The sequence below is a fragment of the Emys orbicularis genome, chromosome 7 (genome assembly GCF_028017835.1).
Source record: "Emys orbicularis isolate rEmyOrb1 chromosome 7, rEmyOrb1.hap1, whole genome shotgun sequence".
Lineage (NCBI taxonomy): Eukaryota > Metazoa > Chordata > Testudines > Emydidae > Emys > Emys orbicularis.
This window is the reverse complement of record NC_088689.1, coordinates 101,624,508-101,649,607: the sequence shown is the minus strand read 5'-3', so window position 1 is coordinate 101,649,607 and position 25,100 is coordinate 101,624,508. Positions and strand designations below refer to the sequence as shown.

At 63.0% G+C, this 25,100-nt stretch overlaps 2 protein-coding genes across 2 annotated transcripts; one reads left to right on the top strand and one right to left on the bottom strand.

Moving 5' to 3' along the window:
• Window positions 1-3,139: 3,139 nt before the first annotated feature.
• Window positions 3,140-9,893, top strand: EFEMP2 (EGF containing fibulin extracellular matrix protein 2). The gene is made up of 10 exons (XM_065407866.1): window positions 3,140-3,223; window positions 4,096-4,144; window positions 4,377-4,613; window positions 5,138-5,260; window positions 5,370-5,486; window positions 5,675-5,794; window positions 6,347-6,466; window positions 7,135-7,261; window positions 8,324-8,519; window positions 9,732-9,893. The coding sequence occupies exons 1-10, from the start codon at window positions 3,140-3,142 to the stop codon at window positions 9,891-9,893; spliced, it is 1,335 nt and encodes a 444-aa protein (XP_065263938.1).
• Window positions 9,894-11,699: 1,806 nt separating this feature from the next.
• Window positions 11,700-20,399, bottom strand: MUS81 (MUS81 structure-specific endonuclease subunit). The gene is made up of 16 exons (XM_065408461.1): window positions 20,265-20,399; window positions 19,709-19,838; window positions 19,067-19,212; window positions 18,665-18,751; window positions 18,405-18,485; window positions 18,028-18,116; window positions 15,366-15,524; window positions 14,884-15,018; window positions 14,546-14,673; window positions 14,132-14,244; window positions 13,892-14,008; window positions 13,464-13,559; window positions 12,731-12,853; window positions 12,414-12,517; window positions 12,115-12,198; window positions 11,700-11,766 (listed from the first exon to the last, which is right to left on the bottom strand). Exons 1-16 carry the CDS (start codon window positions 20,397-20,399, stop codon window positions 11,700-11,702), a joined length of 1,794 nt encoding a protein of 597 aa, XP_065264533.1.
• Between the last annotated feature and the right edge of the window lie 4,701 nt (window positions 20,400-25,100).

Genomic DNA, 25,100 nt, shown 5'->3' with positions numbered 1-25,100 from the left:
GCCTGAGCACGGGGGCGGGGGGCCGATCCCGGACGGTAAGTGGGGCCGGAGCCGTGCAGGGATCCCCGGGAGCGGACCGGGCCGTGTATGGGTCGAGCCCTGCGGGAGGGGGGGATCCCGGGTGGCGTTATCTTTAAAAGCAGGAAAACACCCAGGGCCGCCCTGCGCCCCAAACTCCTAGAATCCCCCTTTGTATCCGTGGCACCAGCACCGCGATTGGCGGGGGGGATCCTAACGGGACGGGCTGGGATCGGTGCAGGGTCAGAGGGACCCCACCAGGTCAGACCCCTCCCCAAGGCCCAGATAAGCCATTTGTGACCCACTGACCCCAAAAGGGGGGGAGAGAGTACCCCTAACGGAGCCAGCTCAGAGATGGGGGGGGGGTAATTAAGATTTTTGGCTGGACCAAAGTTTAGACTGCCCCCCTTCCTCTGCCTCACCCCCTAACTGCCTGCCCCCCACCTGGCCGAACCCTATGCTGCCTGATTCCCCCCCCCTTCCCTGATCCCTTCCCCCCTTATGCTCCGCACACCATCTGCCCTTCCACTGCTAGGATCCTTCCCCAATTCCCCTCCCCCCCAACCTCCCCCACCACCCACCTCCCCACTGCTGGGATCCTGCCCCAATTCCCCTTCCCCCAGCCCCTGCTCCCCACACCGCCTGTCTCCCCACTGCTGAGATTTCCCCCCGATTTTTCCCCAATTCTCCCCCCACCCCCAGCCAGCACTCCCCATGACTCCTGTTTCCCTTGCCTGTCTGATCCCTGCCTCAGCCTACATTTCCCGTGGCACTCACCTCCTTCACTGCCAGGATCCCTCCCCTGCCCTGTGATCCCCATACTGCCTGCCTTCCCCATGGCTGGGATCCCTCTCTGATCTGTGCCCTGGCATACATTCCCCATGGTGCGCATCTCGCTCCCTGCCAGGGATCCTGCTGTCGGGATCCCTCCCCTACCCTGCACTCCCCACACCATCTGCCTCCCACAGCTGGGATCCTTCCCCAATTCCCCTCCCCCCATCCCATATTCTCCACACACCCCACCTCCCCCACTGCTGGGATCCCTCCCAGTCCATCTCCTCTACTGCTGGGATCCCAGCCTGCGCTCCCTACACTGCTCACCTCCTGCCCCCCCCCATGGCTGGGATCCCCCCCAGCCTGCACTCCCTACACTGCCTGCCTCCCCCACTGCTGGGATCCCTCCCAGTCCATCCCCCCCAGCCTGCCTTCCTTGCTGTCAGGGTCTCTCCCTGATCCCCAGCCCACCACCTGTGTCCAGCTCTCTCAGAAAAGCCCCTCTGGAGAGAAGTCTCAGGAGATCCTGCCCTTTGGGGGATCCCCCTCTGATTGGCTGTCCTCCCCAATGCTGCACCTCCTGGGGAAGAGCAGCCAATCAGAGCTTGTGCAGGAGACAGGCAGGGCTCTTCTCTCACCCACCTTCTTCCAGCAGCAGGACAGAGTTTTGGGGTAGGGGAGAGGAGAGTAGGAAGAGCCCAGCTGGGCAGCTCCAGTCTGCCCCCCTCTTCCCTGCAATACCAGGTCTTGGGGCAACAGCCGGAGAGCAGAGTCTAGAGCAGCTGTGGGTGGGGGAGGTGTCATTTTGTACACTCCTGTAGGGCACACCCATGTTCCCTTACATGTGCTCTGGCTGGCTGGGAGAGGCCACAGGGCTCCAGGCCCCGGAGGCTAATTATAGACCCGGCCAGACATAAATATTAACACTGCTGGGTCAGTGAGAAGGCTCCTGCCAGGCTGTGCATTGGAACCATCCAAACATACTTTCTGCTGCGTACCACTTTGCTCCCCTCAATCCCCTAAGTATGCCCCCTCCCCCTGATCCCACTGCTAACACCAATACCCTGTCCCCCACCACGCTACAATGTTCCTGCCCAGCCTTGGGATGTCCCAGCTCCCCACAGCTCTGATTTGCTGATGGCTGCTCTGGGGTCCTCTCCTCCCACAGATTGGGTTGGCCATGGGGCTTTGGGTTCCAGAAGGTCTGGGAGGTGGGTGGGTGGCTATTCATAGCCAGGGAGAGGCTATAATTAGCCTGGACTTGACCAGAGCTCCTGTCTCAGGAGAGGAGTTGATAGACTCCCTTAGCCTCTGTTGGATAGTGCCCCTGAATCCAGACCCATAGTCCCCTGCCCTCCCAGCCCTGGGCTCCCTTCCCCCCCCCCAGCTGATCCCCCCCCCCCTCATTCCAGACCTGTGGTCCCCCTGCCATCCCAGTCATTGAGGCCTAGTCTGGCAATGCCTGTTTGGCTGGATTATAATGGGGACTCAATGCTGAGACCCTCCAACTCGTGACATGCCCTCACTTTGAACCCAGCTATGAAACCTCCAAGGCAGGGGTCCCCAATGCGGTGCCCAAGGGTGCCATGGCATCTAAATGCACCCGCATACTGGCCGGCGGACGAGCATCCGCCGAAATGCTGCCGAATTTCGGTGGCATTTCGGCAGCGACGCCTCTGGATGACGCTGCTTGTCGGTGGCATTTCGGCGGATGCTCATCCGTCGCCACGGTCCTCCGTGGCTCGTCATCTGGCACCCGCCAGATGAAAAAGGTTGGGGACCACTGCTCCAAGGGATCCAGAACTCCAAGGATCTCTGCCATTGGGGTGTGGGGGGAGGCCCAGTGGGAAGGGCAAGATACAATGTATGGGGAGGGGCTGCCATTCAGGGTTGGTCCCCACTCCTCCTTCATCACTCTCCAAATGGGGCTGGATGGACTTCAAGTGGGGACAGGAATGGGGGTGGTCTGGATGCTCTGAGCCAAAGTGTCCCCACCAAACTCTTTGGCTTTGAATCCACTGGGCGTTGGGAGACTGGGGATGGCGGGGGAAGCCTCAGTTTGCAGGGAGGGGGATCCATGTTCCATATGTCCTCAGGGCACTGTGGGGTGCGCTCGGCCCCATGGCAGCTGCAGGGACAGGATCCCTGTCCCCAAGGCCCAAGGGGACTTGCCTTCATTCTCAGCAGTACAGAGGCAATGACACATAGTGGGGATACCAGGCCATTGGTCAGATCCAATTGAGAGGGGTCTCTGATTACCTGTCTGGGGGTTGTTGGTCCAGTCTGAGGGGCACTGGCAGGACTGTGGGCGGGTGACACTAACCCCTGCCTTACCCCTGGCAGGACCATGTGGCCCGTCTCCTGCCTGCTGCTGGCAGTGCTGGTGGGCACGGCACTTGCACAGGAGCTGGAGGAACCTGATACCTACACGGTAAGAATGTGCCAGCACCACCCACCCTGCACATGCCCTCTGGGGTGGAGCGCGGGGGCTGTTTATACAGGATCCCTTGCCCTGTGCTGAGATGCAGCTGCCTCTGGGGTGGGGCACGGGGACTGTGTATGCAGGGGTCCCTCAGCAAAACTCCAGTATATTGGAGGGGGTCCCATCCTTAGTGCCCCTGAGAGACCCTGGAATAACAAACTGGGCTGCACAGCCCCACCGCTCGCAAACTGAGGCACTAACGCTGTCGGATTAACTAGCAGTTGCTCCCTTTGTAGCTTCTCTCAAACGAGTCATCGTATCCATCAGAGCTCCTTGCATCCCTCTATTCCTCGCCCCCTGGGTGCCACCCTCCCCATCCCTCCTATTTCAGAGGCTTCCTGCAACACCCCCCCCCCAATTTCTCTCCCCACCAGAGATGCTTTGTGCCCCCTCCCCTTCCTCTCTTCCCCTCCCCACCATTATGATTTCTCTGGTCTGGGAGATAAATTTAATCAGTGTGTTACCATATTAAATCTATGGAGAGTGTTGTGTGCGTGTGCATGCTGCCCCCTGCTGGAGAGGATGAGACCTGCTCTGTGTCCATCTATCCCTGCTGCCCTACTCCCAGGTGGTGTCTTTGCAGGGCCCGATCAGTTTTCCCTTAGCTGCCTGCTTGCCCTGAGCTGGCCTCGGACACCTGGGTTCCTCTCCTGACCCTGCAGGGCCCATTAATGCTTTCAAGGGCAATGGGATCCTGTTGGTTCACGGGGGGGAAAGTTGGTTCAGCCTTTGATTTCTTCACTCCTATATTGGGGGGTGCGGGGGTGTTTCCCACTCCCTGTGGTCCCCCGACTGTAACCGTCTCCCTCTCTTACCCCTAGGAATGCACAGATGGATACCAGTGGGACTCAGACACACAGCACTGCAAAGGTATGAGGCGGGACTGTGGGGAGTGGTTGAAGGTGGGAGGCTGAGAGCCAGGACTCCTGGGTTCTACCCCAGGGCTGGGAGGGGAGTGGGACCAGTGGGTTAGAGCAGGGGGAGGGGGCTGGGAGCCAGGACTCCTGGGTTCTACCCGAGGGCTGGGAGGGGAGCAGGCTGTAGTGAGCCCTTGGGAGGAAGGGCTTGGACTCCTGCGTTCTGACCCTGGGCCTGTCCCCAGATGTGAACGAGTGTGAGACCATCCCCGAGGCCTGCAAGGGGGAGATGAAATGCATCAATCACTATGGCGGGTACCTGTGCCTGCCACGCTCAGCCTCCGTCATCAATGACGTGCACTCGGAGAACGCTGCGCCCCCCAGTGCCCCTCGGCCCCGGCCTCCCCGACCCTCACTCACCGCCTCCCGCCACAACGCCTGCCCCCAGGGCTACGAGCCTGATGGGCACGGCTCCTGCCTGGGTGAGTACACAGGGAGCGGTTGGGGGGGGGAAGAGGGGTGAGGGGGCATGGTGGTTAGGACGGGCAGGGGGCATGGCTGGGGGAGGGGGCACGGTGGGGAGGACGGGCAGGGGGCATGGCTGGGGGCATGGCTGGGGGAGGGGGCACGGTGGGGAGGACAGGCGGGGGCATGGCTGGGGGAGGGGGCACGGTGGGGAGGACCGGCGGGGGCATGGCTGGGGCAGGGGTGGGGGAAATGGCTGGGGAAAGACAGGTGGGGGCACAGCTGGGGGGAGGAGGGAATGGTGGGGAGGACAGGTAGGGGGAACAGCCTCGGGTGCGTGGGGGGCACAAGGCACACTGGGAAGGAGGTGATTGGTATCACTGGGGGTTAGGGAGCTGCTTCCCCCCAGGCAGAGGCTGATGATTCTATGGGGCAGATAACTCCTGTCCAGGACACCCCTGGGGCCTGATCCCTGGCACCCCCGGCTTGGGGGGGTGTCTGCCCCAGCTAACCCTGCATGTCCCGGTGCTGCCCCCTGCAGACGTGGACGAGTGTGAGTACGAGCTGCATGACTGCCAGCCCAGCCAGGAGTGCATCAACACGGCCGGCGCCTTCCACTGCAAGTGCCCCGATGGCTACCGCAAGATTGGCTCCGAGTGCGTGGGTGAGTCAGCACCGGCCACCGGGGGCGCCGTGCTGCAGGGAGCAGGGCAGGGGTTCAGCAGGGCTGGGGCAGAGGACGTGAGTTTAACCCCTTCTCTCCCGTGTGGCAGACATTGACGAGTGCCGGTACCGGTACTGCCAGCATCGCTGCGTCAACTCCCCAGGCTCCTTCTCCTGCCAGTGTGAGCCAGGTTTCCAGCTGGCCAGCAACAACCGCTCCTGCATGGGTAAGGGACCCACCCTGCCAGAGGGACAATGGGGCCTGGGAGCCAGGACTCCTGGGTTCTATTCCTGTTCCCATTTGCATCACCTGGTGGACGTTTGAATGCTGTTATACCCCACCATGCCCCACCCCAGAAGCAGTTGCCTCCTGGTGCTGGGCATGTTGGGATCTCACACTGCGCTTTCCTTGCAGATGTGAATGAGTGTGAGATGGGGGCGCCGTGTGGGCAGCGCTGTTTCAACACCTACGGCACCTTCATCTGCCGCTGCAACCAGGGCTATGAGCTCGACCGCGACGGCTTCACCTGCAATGGTAGGTGAGCCTGGCCCCTGCTCCTAGCCCAGCCCCCAGTCCTAGCCTTCCCCTGCTTTTAGCATGCCCCAGGCCTAGCTCCTCCCATAGCTGTAGCCCCTCCCATGCCTTTAGCTCCTCCCCTTTCTAGCCCCATGTTGTTATATATCAGCTACCACCCTTTTATCTCACTCCTGTTTTAGTTCCTCCAAAATTTTAACCCTTCCCATTTCCCTTATCCCTTCCCTGCTGGCAATTCCTCCCTTCTTGTCTCCAGTTCTAGCTCCTCCTACTCTGTTCTGCTCCTCCCATTTTCCCACGTTCCCTCCCCATATTCCCTTTAGCCCCTCCCCTCTGCTTTGCTCCGCCCACTTGTCCATTCCCTTGCCTTGGGGACCTTCTTAGCTCCTCCCCCTGCTCTTTTCCCACCGATTGGCTATGGGGGGTGGTAAGGGGGAATCTCTAGTGAGGCTGATGGGCACAGACAGATCCTGTGGTTCCTGGAGCGGGGTCAGGGATGGACTAGGAGGTGAAGGGAGCCCAGGCCTCTCACACCTTGCTTCCCCCCACCAGATATTGATGAGTGCAGCTACTCCAGCTACCTGTGCCAGTTCCAGTGCATCAATGAGCCAGGGAGATTCTCCTGCGACTGCCCCCAGGGCTACCAGCTCCTGGGCACCCGCCTCTGCCAAGGTACCAATGCTTCCCAGTGCTGGGAGAGGCTTCCACCACAGAGCTACTTTCTCCCCAGGACACTCCACCCACCCCAGCTGGCCCCAGCCCTGAGCAGCCCCCTGCTGCCCTAAAGAAATCCCAGAACCCCTGCAAGAGCCATTGAAAGGGGGTGGCTTGGCATAGCAGGGGGCTGTAGGTTGGGATTGAGGGCCACAGCAGAGCTGTGTGAAATGCATTCTGGGGTTTCCCCCTTCTCTGAGCCAGTCATCCCAGGAGAGAGGCCAAGATCTGAACAGATCCCTGTTGGCACCCCAGAGCATCCTGCCTCCAGTGGTAGGTAGGGGGTCTACTGACTAGGAACGGGCAGGGACTCAGGATTCCTGGGTTCTATTCCAGGCTCCGCTACTCACCTTGGAAAAGTTCCTTCCTTGCCTGGTGCCTCAGTTTCCCCTCTTGCCCCATGTCTATTCAGACTGAGGGCTCTTTGGGGCAGAGATTGTCACTGTGTGTCTGTGCAGTGCCTGGCACAGCGGGAGCCTTGATCTTGACCTGGAGGTTGTCCTGTGTGGTGGCCGGCTCAGTGGGGGCCCCTGATTGTGTTGGGGTCTGTGCAGCACCTGGCACAATGGGAGTCCCGATCTCGATTGGGGTCTGACTCCAGTTACCCCAGTCTCTCCCCACCGCAGACATGAACGAGTGTGAGACGGGTGCCCACCAATGCACCGAGGCCCAGAGCTGCATCAATTTCCATGGGGGCTATCGCTGCGTGGAGAAGAACCGCTGCCTGGAGCCCTACGTGCAGGTGTCTGACAAGTGAGTCTATGTGGTGTGCTGCCTGGGGACTGGGCGGTTTCCCTTAGCTAAGCAGGGTTGTCCCTGGATGGAGACTCCTAAGGAACCACCAGGCTTGCATTGTAGTCAATGCTGACCCCAATGTGGCACTAGGAGGTGCTGTGCTGCAGGGTCAGGAGGCTCAGTAGGGGGCGCTCTCCCCTTGCACTCAGTACTGGCCCCAGTGCTGTGCTTAGTAATGCCACATTTTCCAGTAGCTGAGGGACGAGTGTTCTGCCGAAATATAGGGCAACCAAGTGTCGGGTTTTCGACCGCACCACCTGGTCAAAAAGGGACCCTGGCAGCGCCAGGCCATTAAAGGTCCTGTCGGGGGTGCTGCAGATCTAATGCAGGCTACTCCCTACCTGTCCTGGCACCACGCTGCGCCCCAGAAGCAGCCAGCAGATCCGGCTCCTAGGCAGGAGGGCCACGGGGCTCCGCGCGCTGCCCCCGCCCCGACTCTGCACTCCCATTGGCTGGGCAGTGCCTCCTGCCTACTAGCGCCAGACCTGCTGGCCGCTTCTGGGGTGCACACAACGTGGTGTCAGGACAGGCAGGCAGCCTGCCTTAGCCCCGCTGACTGGGAGCCGCCCAAGGTAAGCCCGCGCCCCAACCTCCTGCCCCAGTCCTGAGCCCCACAAACCCAGAGCCACCCCCTGCACCCAAAGCCCTCATCCCTGGCCCCACCCCAGAGCCTGCAGCCCCCTCCCACACTCGGTCCCTCCACCCAGCCTGGAGCTTCCTCCTGCACCCCAAACCCCTCATTCCCCAGCCCCACCCCCAGCCAGAGCCCTCACCCCCTCCTGCACCCCAAGCCTCTGCCCCAGCAAAAGTGAGTGAGAGCGAGCCACTGAGGGAGGGGGGAATGTAGTGAGTAGGGGCGGGGCCTTGGAAGGGGTGGGGCTAGGGTGTTCGGTTTTGTGCGATTAGAAAGTTGGCAACCCTACCGAAATACCCCATTCTAAGCAGTCGGAAAGTCAGTGAGAGACCCAGGGATGGACCCCAGATGTCCTGCCCCACAGTAACTTTGTCCCTCCCTCGTAGCCGCTGTCTGTGCCCTACCACAAACCCTCTGTGCCGGGAGCAGCCCTCGTCCATCGTGCACCGTTACATGAGCATCACAGCTGACCGGACCGTCCCTTCCGACGTCTTCCAGATCCAGGCCACCAGCGTCTACCCCGGAGCCTACAATGCCTTCCAGATCCGCTCTGGCAACGAGCAGGGGGAGTTCTACATCCGGGTGAGTGGGGGGAGGAGAGCAAGAGGGGGGGCTCTTGACAGGACAGACCACTGCAGAAGGCGGGACTTCCTCTTTTAACCAAATTACCAATAGTGTGTGTATGTGGGGGGGGGGGGGGGGGGGACTGCTACCAGGACTTTCTGGGTTGCTCATAGTGCCAGGCAATGGACATGTCCCGCTTATCCAGAAACCCAGACAGTAGGCCTGATCTCCTCCTTGAGGGCGGGACATTCTGAATTGCTCATAGCACCAGCAAGTGGGTGCTTCCCTGAAGGCAGGACTTCCTGCATTAGTCTAACCCAGCCAACCAAAGAAGAAGCAGCTGTTTCATGGGGGGGAGGAGAGTAAGGGGGAACAGACAGAGCCCCTGGAATGAGGGGTGGGGGGGTTACAGGGAATCCCTGAACTAGAGGGAGTGGAGGGATGCCAGGTGTGCCGGTGGAGGTGATGTGCTTGGGCAACAGAATCTATGGATGCCCCCCTAGTTATTACTGGGGGTAATAGGGGGCTGGAGGAGACAGGCAGAAGGTGAGTAGGAACTTGCAGGGGAGAAGTCTGAGCTGGAGGCAGAGGGGGTGAAGTGGGGAGGGCAGAGACACAGAGTGAATCAAAACAGCAGGAAGTGACTGCCCTGAGCCCTCTTTTCCTTTGCTTCCTTGGGCCAGAGGGGATTCCCTCCAGCCCGCATGCACTGGAGCCACTCCACTGGATGGCGCTAGTGAGGGGCAGGGCTAGAGCCGGGGCAGGTTTTAAACAGTATTTAGATGCCTAACGCTCTTGATTTCAAGGGGCCTAAACACCTTTTAAAAAATCTGGCCTTGTTCTGCTGTGACAGGAAAGCAGGAGCTGTGGCTGATCAGCTCCACAATGTCAGGGGAAGGGCTAGGCACCCCGGGGCTGAACCCCTGTGCTTGGGGGCTGGGTCGGATCAGGAAATAAGATCAGCAGAAAACCAGGCCTCTTTGGGATGTCACTGGTGCCCCCTACAGCTGGCAACAGCTTCCTCTGCTGCTCTCTCACTGGGGCCACACCTTGACTTGGGTCAGCAATAAAGTGGGCACCGCTTTAGTTGCACTGAAACATGATTTGGTTGGGTCAGCGCCCCCTGGAGGGGAAAGGCCCCATGTCCCCTTCCCCACCACCCCCAACTGGGGCCAGATGGGAGCCAGTGCCCCCTAGAGGTTTGCACTAACGCATCTGCTCTCTTGGCAGCAAATCAATAACATCAGCGCGATGCTGGTTCTGGCCCGGCCTGTCACCGGGCCCCGGGAATACGTGCTGGACCTGGAGATGGTGACTATGAACTCACTCATGAGCTACCGCTCCAGCTCGGTGCTGCGCCTCACCATCTTCGTGGGAGCCTATTCTTTCTAGTGCCCCAGCCTGGGTAAGACAGGGCTAGTTTGTGGGGGTGGGGATGAGTGGGGGGTCCCTTTATCTCTTCAGACCCTCCCAGACCAAGAAAGATTTCACCCAGCTCTGAGGCATGTCCGCTCTGAGAAGCCAGGAGAACAATCCCCAGCTGGAAACCCTAAGAGTCAGGGAGCCCCGTCGGGCAAATTTCTCCCAGAGAGAGTCCTGAGGGGGCTAGATCCTGGTCTCTCTGTCCCACAGACAAAGGCCAATCAAAGCCAATGCCAGACACTCAGCCTGGAACTGAGGGGTGGGTGTTTATCAGGGAGAGGGGATTTGCTGTGGGAACAACTTACCTGGGCAGGGGGAGACTGGGGAGAAACTCTACTGCTCAGGGGCTTCCAATGCAGCCGGGCTGTATCCCTCTAGCTTGACCACCAGACACGGGCTGCGTGCTGGGTTTGCTGTGGGGACATGCTCCAGCACATAGGAAAGGAGCTGAGCTGAGGGCCATTTGCCCCAGGGTCCTGGCCTGTACCAGCTGCTCTGGGAAGTGTACAACTGTGCAGGGGGGCAGATTGTCTCACCCAGCTGTGTTGTGGGCTGAGATCAGAATGTCCTGTCTGGCTGTAAAAGCAAGGAATCCCAGAGCAGGTGGAGCCATCCTGGGCGGACCATGGAACAGCTGTGTGTGTGTGGATTGTAACACCCCTGCCTCCTCCTTTCCCTAGGGGCTGAAGCAGCAAAAAGCAGGATCCCAGCCCCAATGTTGCTGTTTTCTGCCCCTGCAGGTTGGCACCGGTCCCAAGGGGACAGTGCAGCTAGACCCAGCTTCGGCTCGCCGGCTCTGGAGAGACATCAGTGGGGTACGGGACCCCAGCTGCCACACTGGAAACTGACATGCAGCTGGGCCCAAATCTCCCATCCCTCGAGCCTGCCCCTGGGCTCTGCCCCTCCCTGGCTGGAGGCCCCCGAGCTGGGCTCCTGCTCGGACGGGAGGTGGGATTTTGGCCGACTGTTCCACTTTTTGGTTTGAAAAAAGGAAAATTTCAGTAAAAGCACCAAGACCAAACCCAGAATAAGGCAAAGCAGGTTTAGTTGGGGGTTCTGGTTGTGCCACCAGCACCAGAGCCGATTGGGGAAGGTGGGGGCGGGTCTGGGCCCGGGCAGCGCTAGGCACAATTGTGGGAGTGTGAAGAAATAATTGGCCATGTGAAGAACAGGCAGATGTGCTTGAACATTGGCCAGAAGCCCTTCAATAGGGGGCACTATCCCCTCCCAGGGTGGAGCGAGGGAGGGGGGCAGATGCGTAGTAGGAGGTGCTCTCCCTCCACAGCCAGGACCAGAAGCTCAGCTCTGGGACAAGATAAAACTGAGCTGGGTGTCCATTCCTGCCCATTAGCTCCCCTCCCCATGCGATGGGGGGTGAATCCTGGCATCTGAGGCCCCTCACAGTGGGATCCCCCCACATGGCCCTGACTTTCCCCCCCACTCTCAGGGGGAAGGAAAATCCCAGTAGGAACAAAGGAGCCATCAAATTTATTGGAACAAGGAAAATACAAAGATTCGTTAAAACAAACCCTGGGGCCAAAAGCCCCCGACAGTCCTTCCACACACACCCAGAAGCCTCCCTCCCCACAGGGCCACCACGCCCCCTGGGCATACACCCCACAGAGGCAGGGTCCCCGCCTGACCGCTCTGCCCCTGGAGACGGGCGCTGGCTCCCCCTGTCGAAGGGCTACGGCGCCCCTGCAGTCCCCAGCTGGGGCACTAGGCCCAGTGTGAAGCCTGGGGTCCCTGGCAGCAGGACAGATGAGATCCTCCTGCTCAGGAGAGGGGGCCAGGGCTGCAGTACAGCTGGGAGAGCGTCCTGCTCAGGGCAGGGCCCAGGTTCCTGGGGGAGGAAGCACAATGGGGAAGGGGGTGTTAGGGCCAGGGGAGGGGCACAGCAGGAGGCCCCAGCTTCTGACCATCAGCCACAAACTGAGGCACAGAGACCCCAGGAGTCCTGGCTCCCTGCCCACCTCTAGACCCCAGGGACTAAAATAGCCCCAAAGCCTGGAGATAATTCAAAAATCCTAAAGAAGCTTTTGAAGCCCGAGGGAAGTTTTACGGATACCTGGAGTGAATGAATCAGCTGGCCTGAGGGGCACCGGCAGAGCTGTGGTAAGGGGGAGCCCAGTACCAGGCTAGCAGGGGGGCGTGGCTCAGGCCTGAGGGGCCGCACGATGCTCACTCTCACCTCTGCAGTTTGCCACACTTGATGGTGCTCAGCAGCTTGTCCCTGCTCTCAGGGTCTGGGCAGGCGGAGTAGGCGGCCAGCAGGCTGATGGGGTGGAGACAGATAGTGAGTGGGGGCAGGGACTCAGGGGCTCCCAAGCTTTGTAGAGTAGGGGAAAGTGAGGCATGGAACAAGACAGGCATTCAGTCAATAGGAAAGGAACCCAGGAGTCCTGGCTCCCAGCCCTTCCACTGCTCTCCTACCAAACCCCACTCCCCCCCCAGAGCTGGGGCCAGAACCCAGGCAGGTGGGGCCTGTACCTGGCCGGTGTGCTGTATCTCTCCAAAATGGCGGCTGCTTTCTCCCCACTCACTCCACTGATCTGCATGAGCTGCCGAGCAAACACCTCGCGCACAGTCTGAGCCTAGGGAGGCAGAGAGAAATGGGGGATGGGGTCAGAGCCGGGGGAGCTGCCAAGGTGTACTCCAGTAATCCAGCCCTAGGGTAGGATCCTGGGAAGGGACAGAGCCATCCCAGCTCCTGGAGCCAGACAGTCCCCTGCCCTGGATCACAGCCAGTGTCCCATTCCCTGTCCCGGGGCTGGAAATAGGGTCATGGCCACTCTGCCCAGTCTCACCTTGTTCTTGACAGCTCCCTCATTGAACTCCTGGAAGGTCATTAGGGTGCAGGAGTCGCTGTTGGGCTGCAGGAGGCAGCGGCCCTGAGACTCTTCCTTGGTGCAGCTCACCAGGGTCTTGTTCTGGGGAGAAAAAGGAAAGGGGCACCTCATAAATCCAACCAACGTCCCCTACTCCCTGCTGGCGCCCCTCAATCCCGACCCACAGCCCCCTGCTAACCCAGCTCTGGGCTCCTGGCTCCCCATCCCCCAGCTCTGCCACCGTCCCTCACTCCCGACCCACAACCCTCTGTTAACCAAGCCCTGAGCTCCCCCACCCACAGCCCCCTGCTAACCCAGCTCTGGGCTGCCCCTCACTCCCGACCCACAGCCCCCTACTAACCCTGCTCTGAGCTCTCCATCCCCCAGCTCTGCCACCGCCCCTCAGTCCCCGACCCACAGCCCCCTGCTAACCCAGCTCTGGGCTCCCCCTCGCCTCCAGCTCTGCCAGCGCCCCTCACTCCTGACCCACAGCCCCCTGCTAGCCCTGCTCTGAGCTCTCCATCCCCCAGCTCTGTCACCGCCCCTCAATCCTGACCCACAGCCCCCTGCTAACCCAGCCCTGGACTCCCCTCCCCCCAGCTCTGCCGATGCCCCTCAATCCCAGCCCACTGCTAGCCCAGCCCTGGGCTTAGCTCCCCTCCCCCAAGCTCTGCTGCCACCCCTCACTCCTGATCCGCAGCCCCCTGCTCACCCCATACAGGCTGTTCAGATGACGTGTCATGATGGTCAGATACGCAGCCGATTCCCGCAGGTCACGGGTGCGTTTGACGAAGAAGCCATCCACTACCTGGGTGTGGGGGAAGAGAGCATTAGGGAGTGGGGGGCATGGAGAGCCTAGAGCGGGCCTGGGGGGGGGGTGTGTGTGGAGACAGGACACCTGGGTTCACAGCCTCCTTGAGGTTCGGAAATTTTCTGGCCTTAAACCTGTGCCATTGGTAGGGGGAGCGGACACAGAAGGGCCCCTGCATCCAGGTGCTGGGTTGGGGAGTCCATAGCTGGATGCTGGTGGTTGCCTGATGCCGGGTGCTCTGTGGGAGGCTCAGGAGCTGTACGTGTATGTGGGGGGAGTGCCCTGCTCGGGGGCTGCTGTACCAGGGTGCTGGGCAGGGGTCCCCATACCTGAGTGCTGGTGGCTGCCTGCTGCAGGGTGCTCTCGGGCAGGCTCAGGTGCTGGGTCAATCCTGATTCCTCCAGCAGGTAGATGGGGTGGCACAGCCCACAGCGATGCAGACGGAACTGGGGGGTGGAGTGGGGGGTTAGCGTGGGAGGGAGGCCCACCCTGGTTCCCACCCCATGACTCCATCCAGACAGCCCACAGATCCCCTCCTCAATCCCCCAGACACCCCACTCCCCCCGCACCTTCTGCTCATGGAAGCGCCCGTCGATGATGCTCCCACACAGGTCAGCCATTCGCTTCCGCTCCACCACGTAGTCCAGGGCCAGCTCCCGTGCTGGGGGCAGGTGCAGCTGCCCTGGGGCGAGATGGGGCTTAGGAAGAGGAGAACAGACCCCCTCCCCCCCCCGCCATCCATGCATGGCCAGAATGAGGCAATCTTGATGCCGTGAGGCTCTGCCCCCCCCCCCCACTTGGAGTGGCAGCCAGGGACCCCCCCAGTACTCTTACCCTGGGGCCAGGGTGTATCTGCATGCATGGGGCTAGGGTAGTGCCCCACTGGGATGTGTGGGGCGGAGCCACCCTTCAGAGGCATGGGCTCAGGCAGCGCCAGTCACACTCGAGGAGCCCTCCCTCCCTGCTAGCCTGGGGGCTCCTACCTGGGCGGGGGTGGACCCTCTCACGGGCGACCCACACGAAGTCCCCCACATGCAGCTTGCGCACGTCGAAGGGCACAGCGTTCCGGCGCAGCTCGGCCAGCAGATCCTGCTTCCGGGCTGCTGGGCCACTGCGGGGAGAGATGGGGTGGGACTGGGGCCTGCTCAGGAGCCCTTGCGGTGCCAGCCAACTCTCCAGGACACCCTGAGTGACCTCCCCACCTCAGCCCCCAGAGCCCAACCTGCCTGGGACCCCCCCACAATAAACCTCTCTGCTTGGGATGCCCTATAACCCCCTCCCCCAACCCCCCGGCCAGAAGCTCAGGCCCCCCCCAACGCACCCCATGGTCTCGATAAAATCCACACACAGGATGATGTCAAACTGGCCAGGTCTCAGCACAAATTCGGGGTCAGGGGGCCTCTGCCCTCCAGAGCCACCCGCTGCCCCCTCCTGGGGTCCCAGGGCGCCGTCGAGCCTGCAGCAAAGTGGGGCAGACAGCACAGTGAGAACACAGCCATGGAGAGGGGCCAGGAAAGGTGGGGAAGTCCTGTCCCAGCCTCTCCCCCCACCCCCCTGAGCACAGGGCTTGGGAAAGCTGGGAGCTTCTGCCACAGCGATCAGCAAAGAAAGGGTTAACGCTGCCTTTGGCTGGGTCTAGAGACACCACAATGAATGTCCCCCCTCCCCCCCGCAGTCCTGACTCCCACCACCCCTGCTCCAACGTGCTAGACCCCACTCCCCCGGCAGTGCTGCAGAACTCAGGGGTCCTGGCTCCCAGCCCCGCCCCCCGGCTCTCACAGGCTGTCAGGAGCTGGCACTCACAGCTGGGGCTCCGGGCGCAGTTTCTCCTCCCCAGCAGGATGCGTGGGCTCTGTGCCCTGGGGTGTCTTGGATTCTGGGGCTCGACCCTCTGAAATCAGGGCCTGCTCCGCAGCCACAAGCCTCTGGGCTAGCGCCAGCCCCTGCAGTGTCAGAGAGTACCTGCGGGGAGCAAAGGGCATCGGTACCCACTGAGTCCCCTCTGCTGCCCCCGCAGCCTGGCACCTCCCGAGTCCCCTGCCCCTCTCCCCTAGCAAACCTCCAGGCAACACAACATCCCCTACTGAACCGCCCACCCCACCTGCCCCGCCCCTATTGAGCCTTTGTGAGGATCTGGGGAAGGTGTGGTACAATCTAAGCACTCCGAGTGGGGGCAGGAACTGGCTGCCTGGCTCCTTCCCACGTGGGACGCTCCCTTTGAGGTGCAGCCTTTCACCTGCGCAACGCCCTGTTCGCCCCCACGGTGGGCGGAGAGTCCGAAGGCCGGGGGCAAAGGGGTAATACAGAGCGGCGGTAACGCGAGGCGCTCGGCCACAGCAATCGACTCGCCCTAGACAACAGACTGGCCCCCCCAGGAGAGCTGGGTAGTGGGGGGAGGCGGCCTGGGCAGCGAGGTCACGGGGTCGGGCTCGCCTGGTGTGGCTGAGAGGGAGTCACCTGTCAGAGGAGGCTGCACAGTTATAAAGGGGAGGAGCTGAGCTCTTGGGAGGTTTGGGCCATTTTCAGCAGCTCAAGCCAAGGGAGAAGCCTTGAGGCAGGGGCCCTGCCTGAGCCCAGCTGGGTGGAGGCCTCCCCAGGGAAGGGGAGCTAGCAGCAGGCGCTGCAGGCAGGAGGTCGGGTCTGCAGGATCTGAGCTCTCTGCTGTGTGTGATGAGGTACAAGAGCAGCAGGTGAGTCTCGGGGCGGGGTCCGGGTGAGAGATCTGCTTCACAGCTGCCACGGGGCTCCTGCGAGAGTTGAGCTGGACCCGAAAAGCTCACACCTCGAGACGGGGGCTGTCTGAGTGATCAGCGCTGCACCCAGGGTCTAGGCTCACAGGAGCTGTACCCTTAGTGTGCCAAGGGATCAAAACGGGGCAGGGCCTGGACTCTGCTCAGGCTCTGGGAGGCTTAAACACCCAGGGACCCAGAGGCTGGATTCCCCTCCCTGCAGGCTGGTGGGCGGTGAGTGTGTGCCCAGTAACATGGACTAGGGGACCAGATTATGGCACTCATCCCAGTGCAGAATAAGCTGCAAGCTTGGTGGGGAAGCTGTGATGTTCCAAGCAGGTATTCTCCAGCAGACTGGGGTGCACCAGCCTACCTGTCCACCAGATGGAGATGGGGGCCAACCCTCCCACTAGATGCTCTCCTTTCGGTCAAGGGGAAAATGCCCATGACCTGGAAAAGAAAATATCTGACATGCTGGCCCTGGGGGGATTCAGCTGCCCAACAGTGCCTGGGCCACAGCTGTGGTGCTAGCATCTAAGCAGCAGGGGGCGATGGTTTCTCTGTGGATTAGGGAAAGTGTCGTGCAAGTGTCTGATGCTTAGCCCATGCCTTCAATGGAAGAGATTCTAGACAAGTGGGGATGCATGTTACCTTAGCAGCATGGAGCTCACCAAGGGCGACTGGCCTCAATGGGGCTCTAGGATTTCCTGGTTTTACCCTATGGCCTAAAGGGGCACCTACCGCCTTTCAGCATCTGGTAGCTCAGTTACTGAAGGGAATGGAGGACTTGGCCTAGGCATATGTTGATGACATTTGTAGCCACATGTAGCCTAGGTTAGGGGGGTACCTGACCCCCTTAAAGTGTAGAGTGGGGGGGGAAGTGTAGAGTGGGGATGGCTGAGGTGGCTTATCTGGACACAAGGTGGGGAGCAGCTGCAGAAGGCCAGACTCTGCAAAGGTGGAGGCTGTTAAGGACTGGCCTGCTCCCAAAACCAAGAAACAGGCCTACTCCTTCACTGGAATGGCAGGGTATTACTGGAGATGTGTACCCCAATTAGCTCCCGAGCTGCTCCCAGCACTGAGCTGTATCGAAGGGCAAGCCAGACAAAGCACTCTGGATGGCCCAGCGTCAAAGGGCGTTCTGGGCCCTGAAAGAAACTCCCCAGCCAGAACAAAGGAACAAGCTGTCAAGGGGCTGGTTTGAAGGTTGCTGCTGTGAACAGACAGGACGCCCGTACGAACAGAGCGAAGATGGAGTGCAGAGAACCAGGGTGTGGCAAAGCCGCTGCTGCTACCAACATGGACTCTACCTAAGTGCGGCTTTCCCAGGCCAGCCTGAGGACCCTGTGACACTGGATCCCTGGTGACTAATCAATGCTCCTTCGGCCTGGCCTGGCTGCCCGGCCTCACCGCAGATCCTGGCGTCGCTCTCTTGGAAGGAAAAGTTGCTGCAGGAGTTTTTATCTGTGCAGCAAGCCCAGCAGAGACCCACAGTAAGTCACTAAGGCTGCCCAGCAGCCCTTGGGGAAGGTGTGGGGCTGTGCGGGCTGGGGTTACTACCAGGAGACTCTGTAAAGGCCGGGGCATGTCCACAACAACCCCCAGCAGCACACTACTCCCTGCTGAGCCCCCCCATTCCTTGCAACATGACACCCCCTCCGAAGCCCAGCACCCCCTCATACCACGATGCCCCAGCGAGCCCTGAATCGCATCCCCTACAGCACAGCACCCCCTACCTGGCCGGGACATTGGTTTTCAGCACCAGCTCTTTGCGGATCAAGGTGCCCACTGATGCCCAAGCTGTGTACCTATTTCCAGGGTCACCCTGCAAGACACAGATACCCCATGTGACTCTGCTGGGTGGGACCTGCCTGAGCCCCAGCAGAGCTTGGAGCAAAGGAGGAGGGCAAGGCTGGGGGGAGCAGAGGGGGTAGGGAAACTTGAGGGGGGGGGGGGGCGAGGTGATGAGCTCAGATCCCTGCGTCAGGAGTGATGGCTCCTTAAGCCATCTCCAGAACCCATCAACTCCAGAACCTCATGATGAGTGTTTGATGGTGCCCGGACTGAAGGGGGCTGGCAGGCCGGGGGATTCTCCAAGGCAGCTCTCACTCACCAGGGTGAAGGATTTGTCACACAGCGGCTGAGCCGCCCGCTGCAGCTCAGACTTCGTCAGGAACCCCCGGCTGTGTGGGCTCTGTAAGGGGGAGCAGGAGGAGTCAGCACTGGGGACAGAACATAGGAGGCCAGGCTCCAAACACCACTTGCAGAGCAAAGAATAGAATCCAGGAGTCCTGGCTCCCAGCCCCCTGCTCTAACCATTAGACACCACTCCCCTCCCAGAGCTGGGCATGGAACCCAGGATTCCAGGCTTACCATGCTGTCCTTATAGAGGGCTAGCAGCACAGCGTAGCCCCCGGAGCGTGAGGCTGGGATGTACCCCCGGGGGGGACGGGGCTTCCTCTGGAAAGAGAAGTGACAATCAGCAGGATTCCCCCAGCTCTGATCCCCTCGCTGCCTCTGACGTCCCCCCAAGCCCCAAACTGTCCCTGCAACCCAGTGTCTTTCACACAAACCCACTCCACCCCAGAGGGGCAATGAGGCACAGAGAGGCAAAGGGACTTACCTAGCGTGTTAGAGAGTCAGAGATAGAACCCAGGAGTCCTGACTCCACAAACCCCCTTCTCTAACCACTAGACCCCATTCTCTTCCCAGAGCCAGGGAATAGAACCCACGAATCCTGGCTTCCAGCCCTTCTGCCAGAGGCAGTGCTCTCACCGTGGGGGGAGGCTCCAGATCACCAAGTAAGGTCTGTGAGGCAGAGGGGTTGTTGGGGGAGCGGTGCTCTGTGCTGGGGGGATCACTTTCCTGTCCCCCCATGGAGGGGCTGGCCCCTCCCATGGCTTCAAGGGGGGCATCTGCACCTAGGGTTCAAATAGAAATAAGATAGGAGCTCCCCCACCAGCCAGTTCCCCTGCACAATCTCCAATCCAGGCCCAGGGCCCCCTAGAGAGGACAGGCCCTGTCTCCCATTCCCTGCCTCCCTCAGCCAGCCTGACCCTCCAACTGGGACAGGGCCTGGGGGTACGGGGGGCTCCATACTGGGAGCAGCCTCTCACTTGCTAGACTCAAGGAGGGGCCTGAAGGGAGGGAGGGGGAGACAATACCCTCCCATGCCCTAGGAGAGACCCTACTACAATAACAAAGCACTGCCATTTGATTTTAAATCTACCATAGTTGCTAAGGATCCCTAAACATAGTAGAACCAACTACTCAGGAGGTCTGTGCACCCCAGTGCACTTATGCCCTTGTGTGGCTGCCAACCCCGCCACTCAGCCTCCTTCAGCCTTCTCCTCACACCATGCCATCCTGGGGGACCCCTTCAGTCCTGACACCCCATCCCTGGTGCTCTACACCTACCCTGCTCAGCACGGTGCCTCTCCAGCCGCTCGTCCAGCCTCTGGCAGATCCAGTCCCCAAAATGCTGCAGAATCGCGGCCTCACGCCCGCTGCGCAGAGGCAGCGGGTACCTCCGAAGGGACCCTAGGGCCTGAGAGGGAGGAAACACTGACACGGGGAGCCTCCAGCCCACCCCACCCCCTCCCAATGTGGTCCTAGCTACAGGAACCAGGACTCTGGGGCTCTATCAAAGCTCTAGCAGGGGAGTGGGGTCTAATGGGTTAGATCAGGGGGCTGGGAACCAGGACTCCTGGGTTCTAGTCCCAGCTCGGGAGGGGAGTGCAATGCAGTGCAGTGTAGTGGTCAGAGCAGGGGGGGCTGGGAACCAGGACTCCTGGGTTCTAGTCCCAGCTCAGGAGGGGAGGGGAGCGCAGTGTAGTGGTCAGAGCAGGGGGGGCTGGGAACCAGGACTCCTGGGTTCTAGTCCCAGCTCAGGAGGGGAGGGGAGTGCAGTGTAGTGGTCAGAGCAGGGGGGGCTGGGAACCAGGACTCCTGCGATCTTGGCGGGCGAGCTCACCCTCTGATACACGAACTGGGTCTTCTTGCCCTTCTCAGCGGCCTCATCCCTCCACTCTGTCAGCCACTGCATGAAGAGGGGATTAGGGCAGGCGGGCACCGGCTTCTTCCGCACCAGCCGCCGGGGGGCCGCCATCTCCGCAGGTGCCACCTGCTGCAGCCGGGGCAGGCGCAGCGCCCCTGGGGACAGAGGAGACAATGGGACACGGGGCCTTTCCCCTCTAGGGGGCGCTGGCTCCGATCCAGCCCCAGAGTGGGGATGCGGGGGCTGGCCGGGGGTGTCTCTTCCGCTGCTCCCGCCTGGGGACACGGGGCGGGGGTCCTGGCTCTGCCCCCTCCCCCCCGATCAGAGTCGCTCTTTAGCGGGAGGGGCCAGCCCCCCAAAGGAGATGGGAGGGGTCCCCCCGGACTCCTGGGTTCCCGCTAACCCTACAGCTGCAGCATGGGGGAGACCCCCACTCTCTGCCCCGTGGGGGGGGGTCACCGCGACCCCTGCGCCGGAAGCGGTTCCACCCTTTTCCCGCCGGGCCCCAGCTTCTCTTGCACCGCCCCTTGCTGCGGGGACGTCAGGGCTAGAGTGTCCCTGGGGGAGCTCCAGCCCCATCTGGCGGCTAGAGACAGACGAAAACTCAGCGATGCCCAAGGTCTGCGGGTGCCTCTCGGAACAGAAAGAGACCGGGGGTGGGGGGCACTGGCAGAGCTGGGGGGAGCCCAGGGCTGGGGTAGCAGGAGGCTGTGGGTTGGGGGTGGGGGGCACTGGCAGAGCTGGGGGAAGCCCAGGGCTGGGGTAGCAGGAGGCTGTGGGTTGGGGGTGGGGGGCACTGGCAGAGCTGGGGGGAGCCCAGGGCTGGGGTAGCAGGAGGTTGGGGGTGGGGGGCACTGGCAGAGCTGGGGGGCGCCCAGGGCTGGGGTAGCAGGAGGCTGTGGGTTGGGCGTGGGGGGCACTGGCAGAGCTGGGGGGAGCCCAGGGCTGGGGTAGCAGGAGGCTGTGGGTTGGGGGTGGGGGGCACTGGCAGAGCTGGGGGGAGCCCAGGGCTGGGGTAGCAGGAGGCTGTGGGTTGGGGGTGGGGGGCACTGGCAGAGCTGGGGGGAGCCCAGGGCTGGGGTAGCAGGAGGCTGTGGGTTGGGGGTGGGGGGCACTGGCAGAGCTGGGGGGAGCCCAGGGCTGGGGTAGCAGGAGGTTGGGGGTGGGGGGCACTGGCAGAGCTGGGGGGCGCCCAGGGCTGGGGTAGCAGGAGGCTGTGGGTTGGGCGTGGGGGGCACTGGCAGAGCTGGGGGGAGCCCAGGGCTGGGGTAGCAGGAGGCTGTGGGTTGGGGGTGGGGGGCACTGGCAGAGCTGGGGGGAGCCCAGGGCTGGGGTAGCAGGAGGCTGTGGGTTGGGGGTGGGGGGCACTGGCAGAGCTGGGGGGAGCCCAGGGCTGGGGTAGCAGGAGGCTGTGGGTTGGGGGTGGGGGCCACTGGCAGAGCTGGGGGGAGCCCAGGGCTGGGGTAGCAGGAGGCTGTGAGTTGGGGGTGGGGGGCACTGGCAGAGCTGGGATAGCAGGAGGCTGTGGGTTGGGGGTGTGGGGCACTGGCAGAGCTGGGGGGAGCCCAGGGCTGGGGTAGCAGGCGGCTGTGAGTTGTGGGTGGGGGGCACTGGCAGAGCTGGGATAGCAGGAGGCTGTGGGTTGGAGGTGGGGGGCACTGGCAGAGCTGGGGGGAGCCCGGGGCTGGGGTAGTAGGAGGCTGTGGGTTGGGGGTGGGGGCCACTGGCAGAGCTGGGGGGAGCCCAGGGCTGGGGTAGCAGGAGGCTGTGAGTTGGGGGTGGGGGGCACTGGCAGAGCTGTGGGGAGCCAGGGCTGGGGTAGTAGGAGGCTGTGGGTTGGGGGTGGGGGGCACTGGCAGAGCTGGGGGGCGCCCAGGGCTGGGGTAGCAGGAGGCTGTGGGTTGGGCGTGGGGGGCACTGGCAGAGCTGGGGGGAGCCCAGGGCTGGGGTAGCAGGAGGCTGTGAGTTGGGGGTGGGGGGCACTGGCAGAGCTGTGGGGAGCCAGGGCTGGGGTAGTAGGAGGCTGTGGGTTGGGGGTGGGGGGCACTGGCAGAGCTGGGGGGCGCCCAGGGCTGGGGTAGCAGGAGGCTGTGGGTTGGGCGTGGGGGGCACTGGCAGAGCTGGGGGGAGCCCAGGGCTGGGGTAGCAGGAGGCTGTGGGTTGGGGGTGGGGGGCACTGGCAGAGCTGGGGGGAGCCCAGGGCTGGGGTAGCAGGAGGCTGTGGGTTGGGGGTGGGGGGCACTGGCAGAGCTGGGGGGAGCCCAGGGCTGGGGTAGCAGGAGGCTGTGGGTTGGGGGTGGGGGCCACTGGCAGAGCTGGGGGGAGCCCAGGGCTGGGGTAGCAGGAGGCTGTGAGTTGGGGGTGGGGGGCACTGGCAGAGCTGGGATAGCAGGAGGCTGTGGGTTGGGGGTGTGGGGCACTGGCAGAGCTGGGGGGAACCCAGGGCTGGGGTAGCAGGCGGCTGTGAGTTGTGGGTGGGGGGCACTGGCAGAGCTGGGATAGCAGGAGGCTGTGGGTTGGAGGTGGGGGGCACTGGCAGAGCTGGGGGGAGCCCGGGGCTGGGGTAGTAGGAGGCTGTGGGTTGGGGGTGGGGGCCACTGGCAGAGCTGGGGGGAGCCCAGGGCTGGGGTAGCAGGAGGCTGTGAGTTGGGGGTGGGGGGCACTGGCAGAGCTGTGGGGAGCCAGGGCTGGGGTAGTAGGAGGCTGTGGGTTGGGGGTGGGGGGCACTGGCAGAGCTGGGTTGGAGCCCAGGGCTGGGGTAGCAGGAGGCTGTGAGTTGGGGGTGGGGGACACTGGCAGAGCTGGGATAGCAGGAGGCTGTGGGTTGGGGGTGGGGGGCACTGGCAGAGCTGGGGGGAGCCCAGGGCTGGGGTAGCAGGAGGCTGTGGGTTGAGGGTGGGGGGCACTGGCAGAGCTGGGGGGAGCCCAGGGCTGGGGTAGCAGGAGGCTGTGGGTTGGGTGTGGGGAGCACTGGCAGAGCTGGGGGGAGCCCAGGGCTGGGGTAGTAGGAGGCTGTGGGTTGGGGGTGGGGGCCACTGGCAGAGCTGTGGGGAGCCCAGGGCTGGGGTAGCAGGAGGCTGTGGGTTGGGGGTGGGGGGCACTGGCAGAGCTGGGATAGCAGGAGGTTGGGGGTGGGGGCCACTGGCAGAGCTGGGGGGAGCCCAGGGCTGGGGTAGCAGGAGGCTGTGGGTTGGGGGTGGGGGGCACTGGCAGAGCTGTGGGGAGCCAGGGCTGGGGTAGCAGGAGGCTGTGGGTTGGGGGTGGGGGGCACTGGCAGAGCTGGGATAGCAGGAGGCTGTGGGTTGGGGGTGGGGGGCACTGGCAGAGCTGGGGGGAGCCCAGGGCTGGGGTAGCAGGAGGCTGTGGGTTGGGGGTGGGGGGCACTGGCAGAGCTGGGGGGAGCCCAGGGCTGGGGTAGCAGGAGGCTGTGGGTTGGGGGCACTGGCAGAGCTGTGGGGAGCCAGGGCTGGGGTAGTAGGAGGCTGTGGGTTGGGGGTGGGGGGCACTGGCAGAGCTGGGGGGAGCCCAGGGCTGGGGTAGCAGGAGGCTGTGGGTTGGGTGTGGGGGGCACTGGCAGAGCTGGGTTGGAGCCCAGGGCTGGGGTAGCAGGAGGCTTTGAGTTGGGGGTGGGGGGCACTGGCAGAGCTGGGATAGCAGGAGGCTGTGGGTTGAGGGTGGGGGGCACTGGCAGAGCTGGGGGGAGCCCAGGGCTGGGGTAGCAGGAGGCTGTGGGTTGAGGGTGGGGGGCACTGGCAGAACTGGGGGGAGCCCAGGGCTGGGGTAGCAGGAGGCTGTGGGTTGGGGGTGGGGGGCACTGGCAGAGCTGTGGGGAGCCAGGGCTGGGGTAGCAGGAGGCTGTGGGTTGGGGGTGGGGGGCACTGGCAGAGCTGGGGGGAGCCCAGGGCTGGGGTAGCAGGAGGCTGTGGGTTGGGGGTGGGGGGCACTGGCAGAGCTGGGGGGAGCCCAGGGCTGGGGTAGCAGGAGGCTGTGGGTTGGGGGTGGGGGGCACTGGCAGAGCTGGGGGGAGCCCAGGGCTGGGGTAGCAGGAGGCTGTGGGTTGGGGGTGGGGGGCACTGGCAGAGCTGGGGGGAGCCCAGGGCTGGGGTAGCAGGAGGCTGTGGGTTGGGGGTGGGGGCCACTGGCAGAGCTGGGGGGAGCCCAGGGCTGGGGTAGCAGGAGGCTGTGAGTTGGGGGTGGGGGGCACTGGCAGAGCTGGGATAGCAGGAGGCTGTGGGTTGGGGGTGTGGGGCACTGGCAGAGCTGGGGGGAACCCAGGGCTGGGGTAGCAGGCGGCTGTGAGTTGTGGGTGGGGGGCACTGGCAGAGCTGGGATAGCAGGAGGCTGTGGGTTGGAGGTGGGGGGCACTGGCAGAGCTGGGGGGAGCCCGGGGCTGGGGTAGTAGGAGGCTGTGGGTTGGGGGTGGGGGCCACTGGCAGAGCTGGGGGGAGCCCAGGGCTGGGGTAGCAGGAGGCTGTGAGTTGGGGGTGGGGGGCACTGGCAGAGCTGTGGGGAGCCAGGGCTGGGGTAGTAGGAGGCTGTGGGTTGGGGGTGGGGGGCACTGGCAGAGCTGGGTTGGAGCCCAGGGCTGGGGTAGCAGGAGGCTGTGAGTTGGGGGTGGGGGACACTGGCAGAGCTGGGATAGCAGGAGGCTGTGGGTTGGGGGTGGGGGGCACTGGCAGAGCTGGGGGGAGCCCAGGGCTGGGGTAGCAGGAGGCTGTGGGTTGAGGGTGGGGGGCACTGGCAGAGCTGGGGGGAGCCCAGGGCTGGGGTAGCAGGAGGCTGTGGGTTGGGTGTGGGGAGCACTGGCAGAGC